The sequence below is a fragment of the Tupaia chinensis genome, unplaced genomic scaffold, assembly GCF_000334495.1.
Source record: "Tupaia chinensis unplaced genomic scaffold, TupChi_1.0 Scaffold000252_1, whole genome shotgun sequence".
Classification (NCBI taxonomy): Eukaryota; Metazoa; Chordata; class Mammalia; order Scandentia; family Tupaiidae; genus Tupaia; species Tupaia belangeri.
In genome coordinates, this window is record NW_006159732.1 from 458,672 (window position 1) to 474,225 (window position 15,554).

The window sequence follows — 15,554 nt, forward strand, 5'->3', positions numbered from 1 at the left end:
AAAAACAAGTAAGAAGCAAAGAAACCCCCCCCCCCCCCAGGCAGGATGGCCACACCGCAATCCCTTCTCCTCCATTCTCCTCTCAGGATCTTGGGCATGCATGCACACACGCCCAGCGTGAGTTTAAGCCACCGGGTTGGGGACTCGAACCGCGGTCGACTACGTGGGAGTCCAGCGACATAGCCATTATGCTAACTGCTGGTCCCCCCAATTTACAGTTTTTAATCTCTATTCTCTTTTCATTGCATTATTCTGGCAGAGCCCCAACCCTGGATCAACGCCACCTTCTACCTTCTGCCTGCCTGTGTCTAAGCAACTATCATGGTGGAACGGTCACATGACAGTAACGACTCGTATCATTGGAACCACCAAGAGGCTCTCGATGCTATGTGGCAGCCCAACTCTATTTCTCTGACCACCATGTTCTCACACTCTACAACTGCCTCAACCTTTTCTGGCCTCCTCAAACTTAGGGGATCTCCTTTCAGAGCCCCCTTTCAGCATGTGAACTCTCCTCCTGCCTTCCCAGTCACTGAGTGGGAACCCTTCATTCTCCTGATACCAGACTCAGACTCACTGCTACCCCCTGCATCCTCTCTCCTCCCAGGTCCAACCGCCCCAGCCCAGTCCCAGGTCCTCCCCTCCCGCCTTCTTGGGAACCGTCCTTGGTCTATGAACCTGCACCTCTCTCCTGTAGTCAACCTCTTTCTTGCGACTGGATGGAGCCTTACATTGATATTAAACACATCCAAATTTCTCTGTAAAAACAAAACAAAGCAACCCAAAGCCATCATCTACCATTGCTCTACCGTCACGGTCAAGCTCTTGAGAAAAAGGATAACAACCGCCATTCCTCACCTCCCACTCACTCCAGAAACCACTGCTCCCGGCAGTGGAGCCACGGAGATATCGATAGCTCCCTGGGACCTCCGTGTTCGCTAAGTCCAGTCTCCAGCTCCATTGCACCCCGCTGGCCCTCCCTCAACTCTGGGACAGTGCCTTGTCCCACTTTCCTCCTCTCTCTGACTTCCTGGCACGCTCCCCCACCACACGCCAGGTCTTTTCTTGGCTTGTTTTTGGCTCTCTCCTATGAAGCTCCATCCAAGAGCCACCTTTGTGAAGATGGCACACGCTTCGACACCTCATTCAGGCATCTCGTCAGAGCTGCGGACTAGTGCAATGGCCCCTGCTCTGGACGCCTCAAACTGAAGCGCATGCTCTTCCCTTGTTTGAGGGGAGCCTTCCCTGGTCAGGCCAAGACTACTTTTATAGCCTCGTACTCATAAGAATATCTTTTATTTTCCTTTTTTTTTAAAAAAAGAATTATTTATTTAACCTTATTTATAATTATTATTATTTTAGAGTTGAACAGAGAAAGAGAGCAAGGGAAAGCAAGAAAGCAAGTCGACAGGTCTGGGACTTGAACTGCTGTAGGCCATGTGGGAGTCCAGTGTCCTAACCACCATGCCACCTGCTGGCCCCAAGAATATATTTTCTTTATAGCATTTATCCCAGTTACCAGATCAAATACAAGATGCCCAGTTAAATTCAAATTTCAGATAAATAGGTTTGTCCCATGGAATTTTTGGATTTTTGCCAAAATATGTTTCAAAAATTAAAACATTTATATTTACTTATTTCATTGACAGAGAGCATTCCCCAAAGATGATAGATAGATGATAGCTAGATAGAAAGAAAAAGAGGGAGAAAGAGAGAGAAAGCACCCACAATGGGGTTGGTCATGCTGCAATAGTTTTTCCTCCACTTCTTCATCCTGTCAGGATTCAGGGCACGCATGCACCATGCCCAACATGTTGTTCAAGCTGCCAGGGCTGGGATTCAAACCAGGTCGGTCATGTAGAATCTGTTTTTAGGTTGTTCTTTTTTTTTTTTTTTTTTGCTAGAGGGCACAAGTACTAGCTGGACAGAGACAGAGGGAGTGAGAAATCCCCCCCACAGGGGTAGCCATGCCATAGTCCCTTGTCCTCCAGTTCCTCTCAGTATTTTGGGCACCCACACATGAAAATGCCAGTGTGATTTTCAAGCTTCTGGATCTGAGACTAGAACCAGAGTCAGCTATGTGAGGTCCAGCACCTTCACTATTATGCCACCTGGTGACCCCTGGGATCTGCTTTTCTTTTCTTCTGTTTTTAATGTTCTTTAAAAAAAATATTTTATTGAACCTCATTTATTTACTTTATTTTATTTATTTATTTATTTTCTTTTTTGAGAGGTTTTTCGCTATAGGGCACGTGCACTCACCAGACAGACAGAGAGAGACAGAGAGACAGAAAGCGAGAAATCACCCCCCAGGGGGGATGGCCACGCTAAAATCCCTTCTCCTCCATTCTCCTCTCGGGATCTTGGGCACACACGCACACGCGCCCAGTGTGAGTTTAAGCCACCGGGTCTGGGACTCAAACCGTGGTTGACTATGTGGGAGTCCAGCGACATAGCCATTACGCTAACTGCTGGTCCCTATTTTTCTTTTTTTAAAATTTGATCAGAGAGGGACAGAGAGAGAGAAAGGAGAAAGCAAGCTGCCAGGTCCGGGACTCGAATCGTGGTTGATGTGGGAGTCCAGCGCCCTCAACCCCCACGCCACCTGCCAGCCACCCCCCTTTTTTATTAAAGATTTTATTTATTTAATTGTACTTATTATTATTATTTATCTTTCTAATTTGACAAGAGGGAGACACAGAGAGAGAGAAGAAAAGTGAGCAGGAAAGTGGGAAAGCAAACCACCAGGTCCAGGACTCGAACCATGGTCGACCATGTGGGAGTCCAGTGCCCCAACCACCACACCACCTGCCAGTCCCATGGGATCTGCTTTTCTATTCACAGCATTTAACCACTGTGCTATGGGGCTCATTCCAGAGAGTATTCTTCGTTTATGTGAAATTCAGAGTTAACTGGACGTCCTGTCTTTCTAGTTGCTAAATCTGGCAGCCTTATTCTGGTTGCAGTTTCACATTTATATCACTGGTGATTAGTGCCTTTTATCCCACCCGACTGTCAGCAAATGATATAATTTTGTTCATTGTTGTAGCTTCAGCACCCGGGACAAGGCTGGGGTGCAGATGTTCATTCCATGAATAACTGGCTGGGGAACTGGGAAGGCAGTTCATCTCTGCAGCCCCAGAACCTGTAATCCATTCTGGGAGCATAAACAGTTGGCCAATAACTGAGAAGGAACTAGGAGGAGGGAGCTGATGGTGGAGGAAGAGGAGGAGGGGAGAGGGCATCCCAGGGGCACTGATAAGGGGAGGTGGGGGAAGGCTGGTACCTTGAGCGTGTGGCAGGCCTTGATGGTGGCAGCCAAGGAATGGCAGTCCCGGTAGGTGAAGAGGAAGAGGTTCCACTCGAAGTTCATGCCACAGTCCTTGACCCCGTACACAAGGTCCAGCTCTTCCAAGTAGTTCAGGCCTGCCACCAGGTCACCCAGTTGGTAGTGATCCATGGCAGGTTCCTCCATGTCCCCCTCGCTGCCGGAGTCCGACTGCTCCCCGGTGCGGGGCGGGGGCGGTAGCCGCACCGGCGGGGGGCCGGACCCGGCCGGCGCCGGGGGGGGGGGGGGGGGCGGTAGCCGCACCGGCGGGAGGAACTGATCCACCTGGATCCTGCGCACGTAGTTTCTGCAGAGTGGCAGCAGGTCCAGGATCATGGCGGGGTCCGTGGTTCCGGGGATGAAGTGCTTTAGCAGGTTCTCCAGGTGTCGCTCGAAGAACATGCGTTTCCAGCTGCCCCCGTGCTTGGCCACGTGGCACACGGGCCAGCGCCGTGTGCAGCAGCGGCGCCAGTAGTTCTCATGGTCGATGAGGTTGGCGGTCACCGTCAGCGGCAGGTCAGGGGACAGGTGTTCCAGGACCTTCTGCTGGTGCTCCGGGAGCAGCTGCTTCAGGAGAGGGTTGTCTTTGGGAACAGAAGGGGAAAGTAGGGATTTTGGTGTTGGGGACACCAGTGCACTAGCCCTGGGCTGGGTCTGCCCCGGGGCAGTAAGGAAAGGGAAAGACGCCTCGTGCCCTCAGGGAGTTCCAGTCTGACAGAGAGCCTGCTCTGCTCTCAGGGAGGCTCAGAGTGGCTTTGGGGTGGACATCCCAGCAGGCGGCTGAGTGGTACTGGATGCCTCACTGAGGCAGGAGCTCAGGCCCAGCCCTCCCTTATCCTCTAGTCGGGTGGAGGAGACAATCCCTGCCTTCCGAGGCTCCCAATCTGATCTGATTCATTCATTTCCAAACAAAATTTGTTTTCTTCTTCTGGGTCCCACTGTGCGCCAGTCGCCCTTCTGAGTGCTGGAGATGTGAAGCGGAAGTCATCCAAAACAGAGTACATCCCTCCCTGAGGGAGCGGACATTCTAGTGAGGGGAGGCAGGCGGTAGACAAGTCAGACCACAGTGTACTAAGTCACGTGGGGACGCCTGCTGGGGGCAACACGTGGGCCTGTCCTCAAAGCGCTCTGGCTCTAGCAGGAGAGGCAAGCAGCTGGTTTTGGGAAAGAATTACTATTCAAGAGTAGGGGCCAGCAGTTGGCATGGTGGTTATGGCACTGGACTTCCACATGGGCAACTGCAGTTTGAGCCCCAAACCCAATGGCTTGAAAATCATGCAGAGAGAGCGTGTGTGTGTGTGTGTGTGTGTCCATGCCCAATCCTGAGCACAGAATGGAGGAGAAAGAATTGTGGTGTGGCCATGCCCCATGGTGGTGATTTCTCACTTTCCCTCTCTCTGTCTCTGGCAAGGGCATGCCCTAGTGAGTGCACTCACTCTATGCAAAAAAAAAAAAAGAAAAAAATTACAGAGTGTAGAGTATAGAACCAACCAAGAACTCGTACCTGGCATGGAAGACCATCAGAGGTTGGGCGGGTAGGAAGATGGCATGGGAGAGGACAGGGTTGCTCTAGGACCCAGCTGCTGAGGCCTCAGCTCCTGGCAGTCCCCTCACTACCCCCCTCCTGACTTTATCCTTCCCAACCAAAGCAGGGACACACTCACTCTGGAAGTTCTTCACAATGTGCTGAATGCAGAGCTCCGTGAGGAGCGGCACGATGGCCAGTGACCACTCCGCATCCTCAGCAATAATCCGGCGCATCCGACGGATATTGGGCCCAGAGTTTGGGTTCTTGGACTTCTCCGCGGCTAAGGGCTTTGAGGGCTGTAGGCCCGTGCCTGAACCCTGGGCTGTAGGGAAGGCCCATTCTTGGTTGGAGGTTGAGGACAGCAGATTGAGGTTGTCCATGCTGGAGCTGGTATAGGCAGGTGGCCCGTAGTGACCCTGACTCAGGAAGCTTCTCTGACTCACTGGTCCTTGATGCAAGGGTCCTGGAGCATAAGGAAGAGTGACGACGTTACCTCGGAGGAACTCGGTGGGCATTCACCAAGGGGTGTGCTTGAAGGTCAATGTCCGGAGTGGAGCAGGTCCAGGTGCAAATCCCACTGACCAGTCATGTGACTTTGGACGAGTCCCTGAACCTCTCTGATTTCAAATGCTACCTCTGTGAAGTAGGGGCGACGGTTATCACTAGGATTATTTGGAAAAGTGAATAAAATAAGTCCTGCAAAGGAGCATTGGTGTATGTCTGACACGTGAAATGGTGGCAGGAGGTATCCAACAATTTTAGGGAAGAATAGCTACACAGCGACTACAGTCATTGTAGGCCAGACACTCTTAGTTCTTTATGCATGGAAACTCAATTATCCTCACAAAAGCCTTTTTAGAGATAACTGCTCATATTATTCCCATTTTTCAGATGGGCACTTGGAGCACAGAGAGTTTAAGTAACTTGCCCAGTGTCACCAGCTTATAAATAACAAGGATGGACTTAAACTTGTCTACCAAGTTCATACCTGAACCCTACATCATACTGTCCCCCTGAAGGTCAGGAGAGAGACTGTGTGTGGCCAAAGGCTCAAGGTATAATAAAGAACCATTTAGGTCACGACAGTTCCCTGTGCAGAGTATTTTACTGAACAATAACTGCTTGACCTGGAGGATGGGCAAGAGAATAGTACTGATCAAAAGGAAAATACCGAAGACCACAGATGCCATTTTAACATTTCAAGTACCTGTATTAAAAAAGTAGAGAAGGGGACCAGCAGGTGGCGTAGTGGTTAAGGTGCCAGACTCCCACATGGCCAACTAGGGTTCGAGTCCCAGAAGTGGCACCTTGAAACTCATGCCAGACACGTGTGTGAGCACGCCCAAAATCTCCAGAGGAGAATGGAAGAGAAGGGATCATGGCATGGCCATCCCAACTGGTGGGGTGATCTCTCACTTTCTTTCTCTCTTTCTCTCTGCTGAGTGCATACAACCTATAGCAAAAATCTCTCTCTTAGGGACCAGCAGTTAGCATAATGGCTATGTCGCTGGACTCCATGTAGTCGACCGCGGTTTGAGTCCTGGACCCGGTGGCTTAAACTCACGCCGGGCGTGTGTGCGTGCATGCCCAAGAGGAGAATGAAGGAGAAGGGATTGCAGCGTGACCATCCCTCCCTGGGGGGTGATTTCTCGCTTTCTATCTCTCTGTCTCTCTGGCAAGAGTACACGCCCTATAGCAAAAAATAAAAAATAAGAATAAGAATAAAAATAGCCCTATAGCAAAAAATAAAAAATAAGAATAAAAATAAACTCTCAAAAAAAAATCTCTTAAAAAAAAAGTAGAGTGAGGGGCCAGCAGTTGGCATGATAGTTAAGGTACTGGACTCACATGTGGCCAACTGTAGTTCGAGTCCCAGACCTGGTGGCTTAAAAATCATGCTGGCCACATGTGTATGTGTGCTCAAAATCCCAGGAAGAGAGGAAAAGCGTGGAGGGGAAGGGATTGAGGGATGGCTCTCTCCCCCCATGGGGGTTGATTTCTCACTTTCCCTCTCTAGTGCGTACACATGCCCTATGACAAAAACTTTAAAAAGGTAGAGAAAAACAGATTAAATTAATTTTATGTTTAACCCAGCATGTCCAGAATATTATTATTTAAGTATGTAACTATTAAAAATTAAGATATTTGGGGCCAGCTGGTGGTCAGGTGGCTGGATCCCTTTCCCCTGAGGGGTAACTTATCACTTTCTGTCTTTTAATCTCTCTCTAGCAAGCACACACAGTCTTTAACTCAAACTGTATATATACGTGTGTGTGTGTACACACATGTACTAGAAGGTACAGGCACATGAGAGAGAGAGAGGAAGCACCCCCCAACAGGCCCTGGTCATGCTGCAATCCTTTTTCTCCGATTCTCCATCCCATCAGAATCCTGGGCAGATGCAGCATCTCACATGTTTTCATGCTTTTGGGGCCGGGAATTGAACCGTGGTCAGCTATGTGGGATCCAGTTTCCTCTGCACAGTGCTTAACTGCTGTGCCACAGGACTGGCCCATAGTTATGTTCTTAAACCAAGGTCTTTAAGATCCGATGGCTCAATAGGCGTGCTGGGCCTGCGGCTACTGCCTTGGACAGACTGGTTGAGGGAGAAAGGAAAGGGGAATGAAACCCATGCCCTGCCCAGGAGTCAGCCCTTCCCTCTCTCCTCGCCTCGCCTCTGAGAGCTCAAGCTCCAGCGCCCTCCCTTCCCTCTCCCCATCCCGTCTTCCCTCTCTAGTTCTCCCAGCCTCCCAGCATTTCAGACAGCACGGGCAGGCGTGGGAGGCGAGAAGGCAGCTAAATCTGGGCTGAAGACAGAAGACAGAGGATACGTCTAGGTCTGGGGACACCTCCCCCACATCTGCTCCTCCCTGCCCCCTTGCTGTTGGTCCCTGCCCTGGGACCTTAGGTAGAGATGGGGCTCCCCAGCACTCAGCTCCTCCTCCAGGCACTTTGCCCTCAGATTTGCACCCTGACTCTGGTGTGCTGTGTGGTGGCCTGAGGGAAGGAACACTCTGAACCAGCAAAGGCGTCCTTGGCAGAGGGAGGGACCAGATGGTGCTCCTAGCATGCCAAGCATCTCAAGAAGGAAAAGCCTGGCTAAGGCGGGGGCTGGGGGAGGTGAGGGGCAGTGTAGGGGAGATATCTATATATTGTGACACCCCTTATGCAAATCAAACACACATTCACAGATTGTACCCAGAATTGTGGGGTAACCAGCTCCTGCTTTTTGCCACAGCCTCTCGGAGGGTGGGGCTGGAAGGGGCTGCTGCTTAGAGACACCTGCCGACCTTCCGGCTGTGCCAGCTACTCACTGTGTGACCAAGGACTTAACCCACTGAGTTTCAGTTTCCTTATCTATAAAACAGGACAATGATATCTTCCTATCCGGGCTGCTGTGGAGGTTCTTCTGAGATATTTTAAGTTTGACAATATTTGAAAAAGGCACTGGAAGGGTGTGTGTAGGGTGAGGGTATTATGAAAGGCACGGGTCTTAGGCTGGGGAGACCATACCCTGGAGACCTGCTGCTTCTTCATCTCTCTCTCTCTCTTTTAACCACTTTATTGCCAGAGGGTGCATGTGCGAGAGAGAGAGAGAGAGATCATGCCCTCGTAGGGTGTACTCATGCTGTGATCCTCTTCCTCCATTCTGGCAGGATTTGGAGCGTGCATGCACAGGCACTTGGTGTGTTTTCCAAGAAGCTGGAGCTATGATTTAAACTGTAGTCGGCCATGTAGGATCCGGCTACCTTAACCACTACACTGTGGGGATTTTTTTTTTTTTTTTTTTTAAAAAATAGACAGTGTGTGAGAGAGAAGAGAGACACCCTGGACAGGGTTCTGTCTCCCACTCCCCAGAGCTTAGATGCCTGTGCCTGTGTGTTTTCAGCCTACCTGGGACCTGAACCTGAGGGTGGCCATGTGACTTCCAGCCTTGCAGGGCACTTGTACTGCCACTGTGCCACAACAGCTGGGACAGACCTGCTTCTTGAGGGTTGACCGGAGGCAGTGTCTGTGGTGAGTGCAAGATTTCTGAGGCCTCCCTACTGCCAGGGTCGATGCCAAGGTGAAAGGCGAAGTGGCAGGGACTGAGTTGGGGGCTGGATAGGCAGCAGAACGGAGATAATGGGAGGGGGGTTCAGAGGCAACAGGTCAGCCTTCATCTGGGCTCCCAGCTTCTGCCAAGGTCCTCATCTAAAACATTGTTATTCCCCTTTGTTTCCCCTTTGTCCCAGGAGGGTCCCAGGACACCTGTGAGCCACACCTAGGAGATCCGGACCAGGCTTGACAAGGAGAGCCCCAGGTTACTGGTGAGCATTGTCATGGGTTGGCTTTTTTTTTTTTTTAAGATATTTTTGCCACAGGGCATGTGCTCTCCCAGACAGAGATAGATGGAAAGTGAGAAATCACCCTCTGGAAAGATGGCCCCACTGCCATCCCTTTTCCTGCAGTCTTACGGGATTTTGGGCATGCATGCACATGCACCTGGTACACCACATAGCTGGCCGTGTATTAATAGGATCCAACACCTTAGGCTCCACACCATTCGCTAAACCATGGGGTTGGCTTTTCAAGAGACAGAGAGGGAGCGGAAGTGAGAAATCACCTCCCAGGGAGACGATCAGGCCTCAATCCCTTCTCTATTCTCTCAGGATTTTGAGCATACACGCACATGTGCCCAATGTGATTTTCAAGCCACCAGGTTTAGGACTTGAACTGCACAGTTGGCCGTGTGGGATCCAGTGCCTTAACCTTCCCATCAAAGGCTGGCCCGAGTTGGTTCTTTGGGCATTACTCATACTACCACCCAGCCTCACTGTCCTGGGAGGCAGACTGTTCTTCCTCCTGCAAGGCCACACCCTGGACAATCCCATCTGGGGCCATGTAGGATGCCTTCTGGGGTAGGGTGGCCCTCACTGTCTTAGGACTTGGCAGTTCTTCCTAAAATCTGGTCCTAATTGCTCTTGCTACTGCTTCAGACCTGCAGCCTGCCTCTAGGCATGACAGGACCCATCAAGGGGGCACTTTCCAGGGCCCTGAGTCAGCTCCTCAGAAGGAAGGGGCAGGGTCTGGCTCCATACGGCTGCCATGTGCATGGCTATATAAAAAAAGAATCCCTCCCACCTTTCGATTTTACAGAAACATCCGTACCAGGAGATCCGATGTCATTTTTTTTTTGGAGAGGTTATTTGCCATAGGGTGCGTGCACTCGCCAGACAGACAGAGAGAGACAGAGAGACAGAAAGTGAGAAATCACCCCCCCAGGGGGGATGGCCACATCACAATCCCTTCTTCTCCATTCTCCTCTCGGGATCTTGGGCACGCACGCACACGTGCCCGACGTGAGTTTAAGCCACTGGGTCCAGGATGCGAACCGCGGTCGACTACATGGGAGTCCAGCCACATAGCCATTACACCAACTGCTGGTCCCATGATGTCCTATTTTTTAAGGCAAATGTTGAAAACATTAACTTCATTATAAGGTCAGATTTGATCATTTCCACTTAATCAACTCTTGATATTTTAAAAGATAGATACTATAAAAATATTTTTACCAGGCAAATTATAGCCAGACAAAGGATTCTTCGAAGGAGGATTTTAGTTATAAAGAAGTTTTTAAGGGAGGTTTTTTTTTTTTTTTGAGAGGTCTTTGCTATAGGGTGCATGTGCTCGCTGGAAAGACAGAGAGAGATAGAGAGACAGAAAGCAAGAAATCACCCCCTAGGGGGGATGGCCACGCTGCGATCCCTTCTCCTCCATTCTCCTCTTGGGATCTTGGGCACGCACGTACATGCACCCGACATGAGTTTAAGCCACTGGGTCCAGGACTCGAGCTGTGGTCGCCTACGTGGGAATCCAGTGACATAGCCATTACGCTAACTGCTGGTCCCTTTAAGGAAGATTTTTGCTAGAGGGTGCATGTGCTAGCTGGAAAGACAGAGATGAAGAGACAGAAAGCAAGAAATCAACCCCTGGGGGGGAGGTGGCTACACCTCAATCCCTTCTCCATTCTCTTCTTCGGGTTTAGGGCACACATACACATGTATCTGGCGTGAGCACTGGTTCGGGTCTGGGACTTGAACCATGATCAACTTCATAGGAATCCAGCAATGTAACCATGTAACCATTACGCCATCTGCTGGCCCCAAACATCTTTTTTTTTTTAAGTTTTTTTTTTTTTTTTTTAGAAGTTTTTTCTTTAGGGTGCATGTGCTCATGGGGGTGGGAAAGGGGGAGAGACAGACACAGTGAGAGAGAAAATAAGAAGGGGGGATGACCACACCGCAATCCCTTCTCTTCCATTCTCCTCTAGGGATCTTGGGCATGCACACACACGTGCCTGGCATGAGTTTTAAGCCACCGGGTCCGGGACACGAACCGCAGTCGACTACGTGGGAGTCCAGCGACATAGCCATTACGCCATGTGCTGGTCCCTCTAATTCTTTTTTTTAAGTTTTTTTTTTTATTATTAATTTTATTTATTTATTTACTTATTTTAATTTGACCAGAGAGGGAGAGGGAGAGAGAGAGAGGGGGAGAGAGAGAGAGGAGAGCAAGAGAACATGAGAAAGCAAGCTGCCAGGTCCGGGACTTGAACCGCAGTTGGCCATATGAGAGTCCAGTGCCGACCACCATGCACCTTGCCAGCCTGGCCTCTAAATTTTTTTCAAATTGCCAGGGGGTGTGTGTGCTCACCAGAGGGTGAGAGTGTGAGTGAAGGAGAGAGAAAGCACCCCCTTAACCAGGTGTGGTCACACACAGTCTGACTCCTCCATTTCCTGCTCCTCCAGGACTTTTGACACCCATGCACACGCACTCAGGTGTGATTTGCAAGCTACCAGGGCCGGGATTTGAATGCAGTTAGTCATGTGGGACTTGGTTTTCTATGCATGGCACTTAACCTCTAAATAAATATTTTAAAAAATCTATTCTTAGGGACTAGCAGATGGAGTGATGGTTAAGTTGCTGGACTCCCACATAGCTGACCACAGTTTGAATCCTGGACCTGGCAGCTTAAAATTCACACTGGGCACACGTGCATGCATGCCCCAAGTCCTGAGGGACTGTGGTGTGGCCATTCCTCCCTGGGGGGGGTAATTTCTCTCTTTCTGTCTCTCTAGTGAGTGCATGAACCCTATTGAAACAATCTCTCTTTTTAAAAAAAATCTATTTTTAAGGGTCAGCAGGTGATATAGTGGTTACCGTGCTGGACTCCCACATGGCAGACCGTGGTTCCAGTCCTGGACCTGGCAGCTTAAAACTCACGCGGGACGCGTTTGCGTGTGTGTCCAAAATCCTGAGAGGAGAATGGAGGAGGTGGGAATGTGGCGTGGCCATCCCTCCAGGGGGTGATGTCTTACTTTTTCTCTCTCCCTCTCTCTCTGTCTCTCCAGCCAGCAAAATCTCTCCCAAAACAAAGAAAAACAAAAACAAAAAACAAAACAAAAAACATGTTTTTAAAAACTAATAAAATATGAAATAAAGTTCATAGTTACAAGGACAATGAGCCAAATAATTCCTTGCCTCCCTTATTATGGACGATCGAAAGTGTCCCTTGGCAGGTCGTGTGAGCTCTGTCCTTTAACCACCCCTTGGCTCTCCTCCTAACTCTGACCTTCTTTTCCAAAAAGTCTCCACTGCCGGCCTCTCTCCTGCCCACCCCTTGCGCATTGAGATCCCATCAGAGTTCTGACATGGCCACTCCACTTCATGCCTTCTGGCGGGTTCCAGCCCTCCCTTCTCTGGGATCTAGACTCAGCCTACCAGGGTGCTTCCTAGGTCTCTCAAACTCGGTCCATCCCACCCAGACCAGAGCCCAGAGGCCCTCTCTCCAGGTCCCCCTACCCGGTCTAGTTACTGATTCAGTTACTTGCGGGGCCAGCCGCTCCACCCCTTTCCTGCTGCCGCGTGCTCAGGTGCAGATCTCTCTGGGCCAGACCACAGCGGCAGTTCAGCCCCTGGCCTCTGGCGTCCACTCTGGTTCTCTCCCATCTAGCCTCCACACAGCCGCCTCTGCCGGCCTCAGTAAGCTCACCTGCGCTCCTGGTAAAACCCTTCTTCTGCAACTGGCTATATGAGGCCCTCGGTGACTAGACGCCTGCTTGAAATAAACTGTCTACATCTGGAACTGCAGGCTGCTTCATGCTGCCCAGCCTTGCTCAGGCTGGTCCCTCTGCCTGGAATGCCTTTCCCATCTTCTGGCCGGGGACAGGCGCAGCCACTGGTCTTCTGAGTCTGAGCTCAAGCAGCCCTTCCTCTCTCAAGTCTTCCAGCCTTTCTTGCCTCCCACCTCCCAGATGACCCTTTTCCTTTGGAAATCCTCCCCCTTGTAGCTGTGGCACGTCAGTGATCTGATTGCCTACTTTCTCCCCATACCTTCACTAGACTGTGAGCTGTTTCCTACTCGTTTTTATCTCCAGGCCCTCGCCCAGTGCCAGGCCAGCTATGTTAGGTGAGAGAGCTGATGTTTGGGGCTGCTCCATGTCGATAATCCATTCTGGCCAATAGAAACGTCCTATTGGTCAGAGTGACTGGTTCAGGGCGCCTACTGGATGCAAACCAATCAGAGTGCTCCTTGGGATTTGTTCAAATGCAGGTAGACAGAAGGGCATATGTCCTTGAAGGACCTGGACCCCCTGCTGCTGGAAGTTGTCCTCCCTCACATGCACAAGGCCTGTCTGCAGCAGGAGGGAATGAAGCCTGGTGGAGGCTGGCAGAAATGAAAGGGGCCAGCTGGTGGCGTGGTGGTTAAGGTGGCTGGATCTCACATGGTTGACTGCATGGTGCAAGTCCTGAACCTGGCAGCTTGGAAATCACACCAGGTGTGTGCGTGTGTGGGAGGAGAATGGAGGAGAGGGGATTGCAGCGTGGCCATCCTCCCCAAGGTGTTTCTTTTCTTTTTTGTTTTAAGCATTATTTAATTTTTTTAATACATTCATTTATTTTCATTTTACCAGAGAAAAACAGACACCCAGAGAGAAGGAAAGTGAGAAAGCAAGCCGCCATGTCCGGGACTCAAACTATGGTCAGCCATGAGGGAGAGTCCAGCGCCCCAACCACCATGCCACTTGCTGGCCCCCAAGATGTTTTCTTATTCCTCACCCCCACCCCCTTTTCATCTCTCTCTGGCGAGTGAATGAACCCTATATCAAATTTAAACAAGAAAGAAAGAAAAAAGAAAGATGGAAGAAAGAAAAAGAGACAGAGAGAATACCTGGTGTTGTCAGTAGTCGTTCCTAGTCCCGGGAGCTCCGAGAACTGCCTGGTTCCCCAGCATTTCCTTCTGCCCTGAGACCTGACCTGGCAGCCTTCGAGTGAGTCCCTTTTCCTGAATCTAGGAGTTGGGTTTCTGCCCCTTCGTGATCATTCTGATACGCTCAGTTTGGTGAATGAAAGCATGGGAAATTCTAAATCAGTGGGTGAAACAGTTCAATAGGCTAGCAGAGGAGGACCAAAGGCCCCCAGGTTATTACTCGCAGGCCTGATAGCTAACCCTCGTGGCCTCTTCCTCTCTTGACCACGCTGAGCCTCCAGGCCCACATCCCATCTCTCCACAGGACAGGATCAGCAGCCTACATGTGTTAGCGCTTCAGTTACAAGGTCCTTTTCAGAACCGTTCTCCATCTGTCTTTAGCCACCCTGTAATGGAAGCAAGACTGGCTTCTTTATCCCCATTTACAGATCAACTGAGGACCAGAACAAGAAATCGTGGGCCCCAGAACACCTAGGGGGGCTGGAGCCAGGGCCTGAAGGCAGGTCTCCTGCTTCTAACCACAATGCACTGCCCTTCCGCAAGCCCTCTGTGTCTCCCGTCCCACGTTTCCCATGCCCACTAGGAAAGAAGACTGCATGTTCTTGCTCCTTGAGGAGAGGGGCCTCCTTCGGCTGAGAGCACTCCTGGGCCTTTGGCATTCACTCCACTATGGGAGTTTCAGCTTTTCACCTCTGTTACATTAAAATGCATTTTCTTTCTAAATGAAACAAAATTGTCCTCTTGCCAGAGTGAGATAGAGAGACAGAGACAGAGCTAGAGAGGGAGAACGCACCCCCTAATGGGTCATGGTGCAATCCCAACTCCCCCATTTTTCCATCCTCTCAGGACGTGGGCACACACATGTGCCGGGAGTGCTTTTCAAGCCACTGGGGCCATGATTCAAACCATGGTCGGCCATGGGGGTTCTAGCTCCCTAACTACTATACCATAAGGGCAGCCCAAAAGGAAATCTTAATATTACATACATGTGTGTGCCTATGTCCATGTGTTAACCTACAACTGCTTTTTAAAAGTGCATCTTATGAGGCCAGCAGATGGTGCAGTGGTTATATCACTGGATTCCCACATGGCTGACTGCAGTTCAAGTCCTAGACCCAGTGGCTTGAAACTCAGGCCAGGCTAGTGTGAGGGCTGAAGATCCCAGGAGGAGAACGGACAGGAAGAGATTGCTGTGTGGCAGTCCCTTCGGGGGATGATTCCTTACTTTCTCTCTCACTGTCTCTCTCTGTTTCTCTCCTCTCTGGTGAACACACATGCCCTATTAAAAAACCTTAAAAACAATGCATCTCATCATTTTAGATGAACAAAAAGCCCAATAAGTCATGAAGCATGTACTGACACTAATGTAGAAAACTTCTAAAACTCCAGAAGTCACATAACACATTATTCTTTTTTTTTTTTTTTTTTTTGTGAGGTTTTTTCTA

The 15,554-nt window shown here is 50.2% G+C and overlaps 1 protein-coding gene across 1 annotated transcript in view; it reads right to left on the bottom strand.

Annotated features, from left to right (window-relative positions):
• The window catches only part of DRC5 (dynein regulatory complex subunit 5), a 30,230-nt gene that overhangs the window by 8,863 nt on the left and 5,813 nt on the right, over positions 1-15,554 (bottom strand). The window contains exons 2-3 of the mRNA XM_006149068.2: positions 4,993-5,319; positions 3,287-3,912 (exon numbers count right to left, since the gene is read on the bottom strand). Coding sequence (XP_006149130.1) covers positions 3,287-3,912; positions 4,993-5,236 — 870 coding nt within the window. The 5' untranslated portion in view covers positions 5,237-5,319. The remainder of the gene's footprint in view (positions 1-3,286; positions 3,913-4,992; positions 5,320-15,554) is intronic.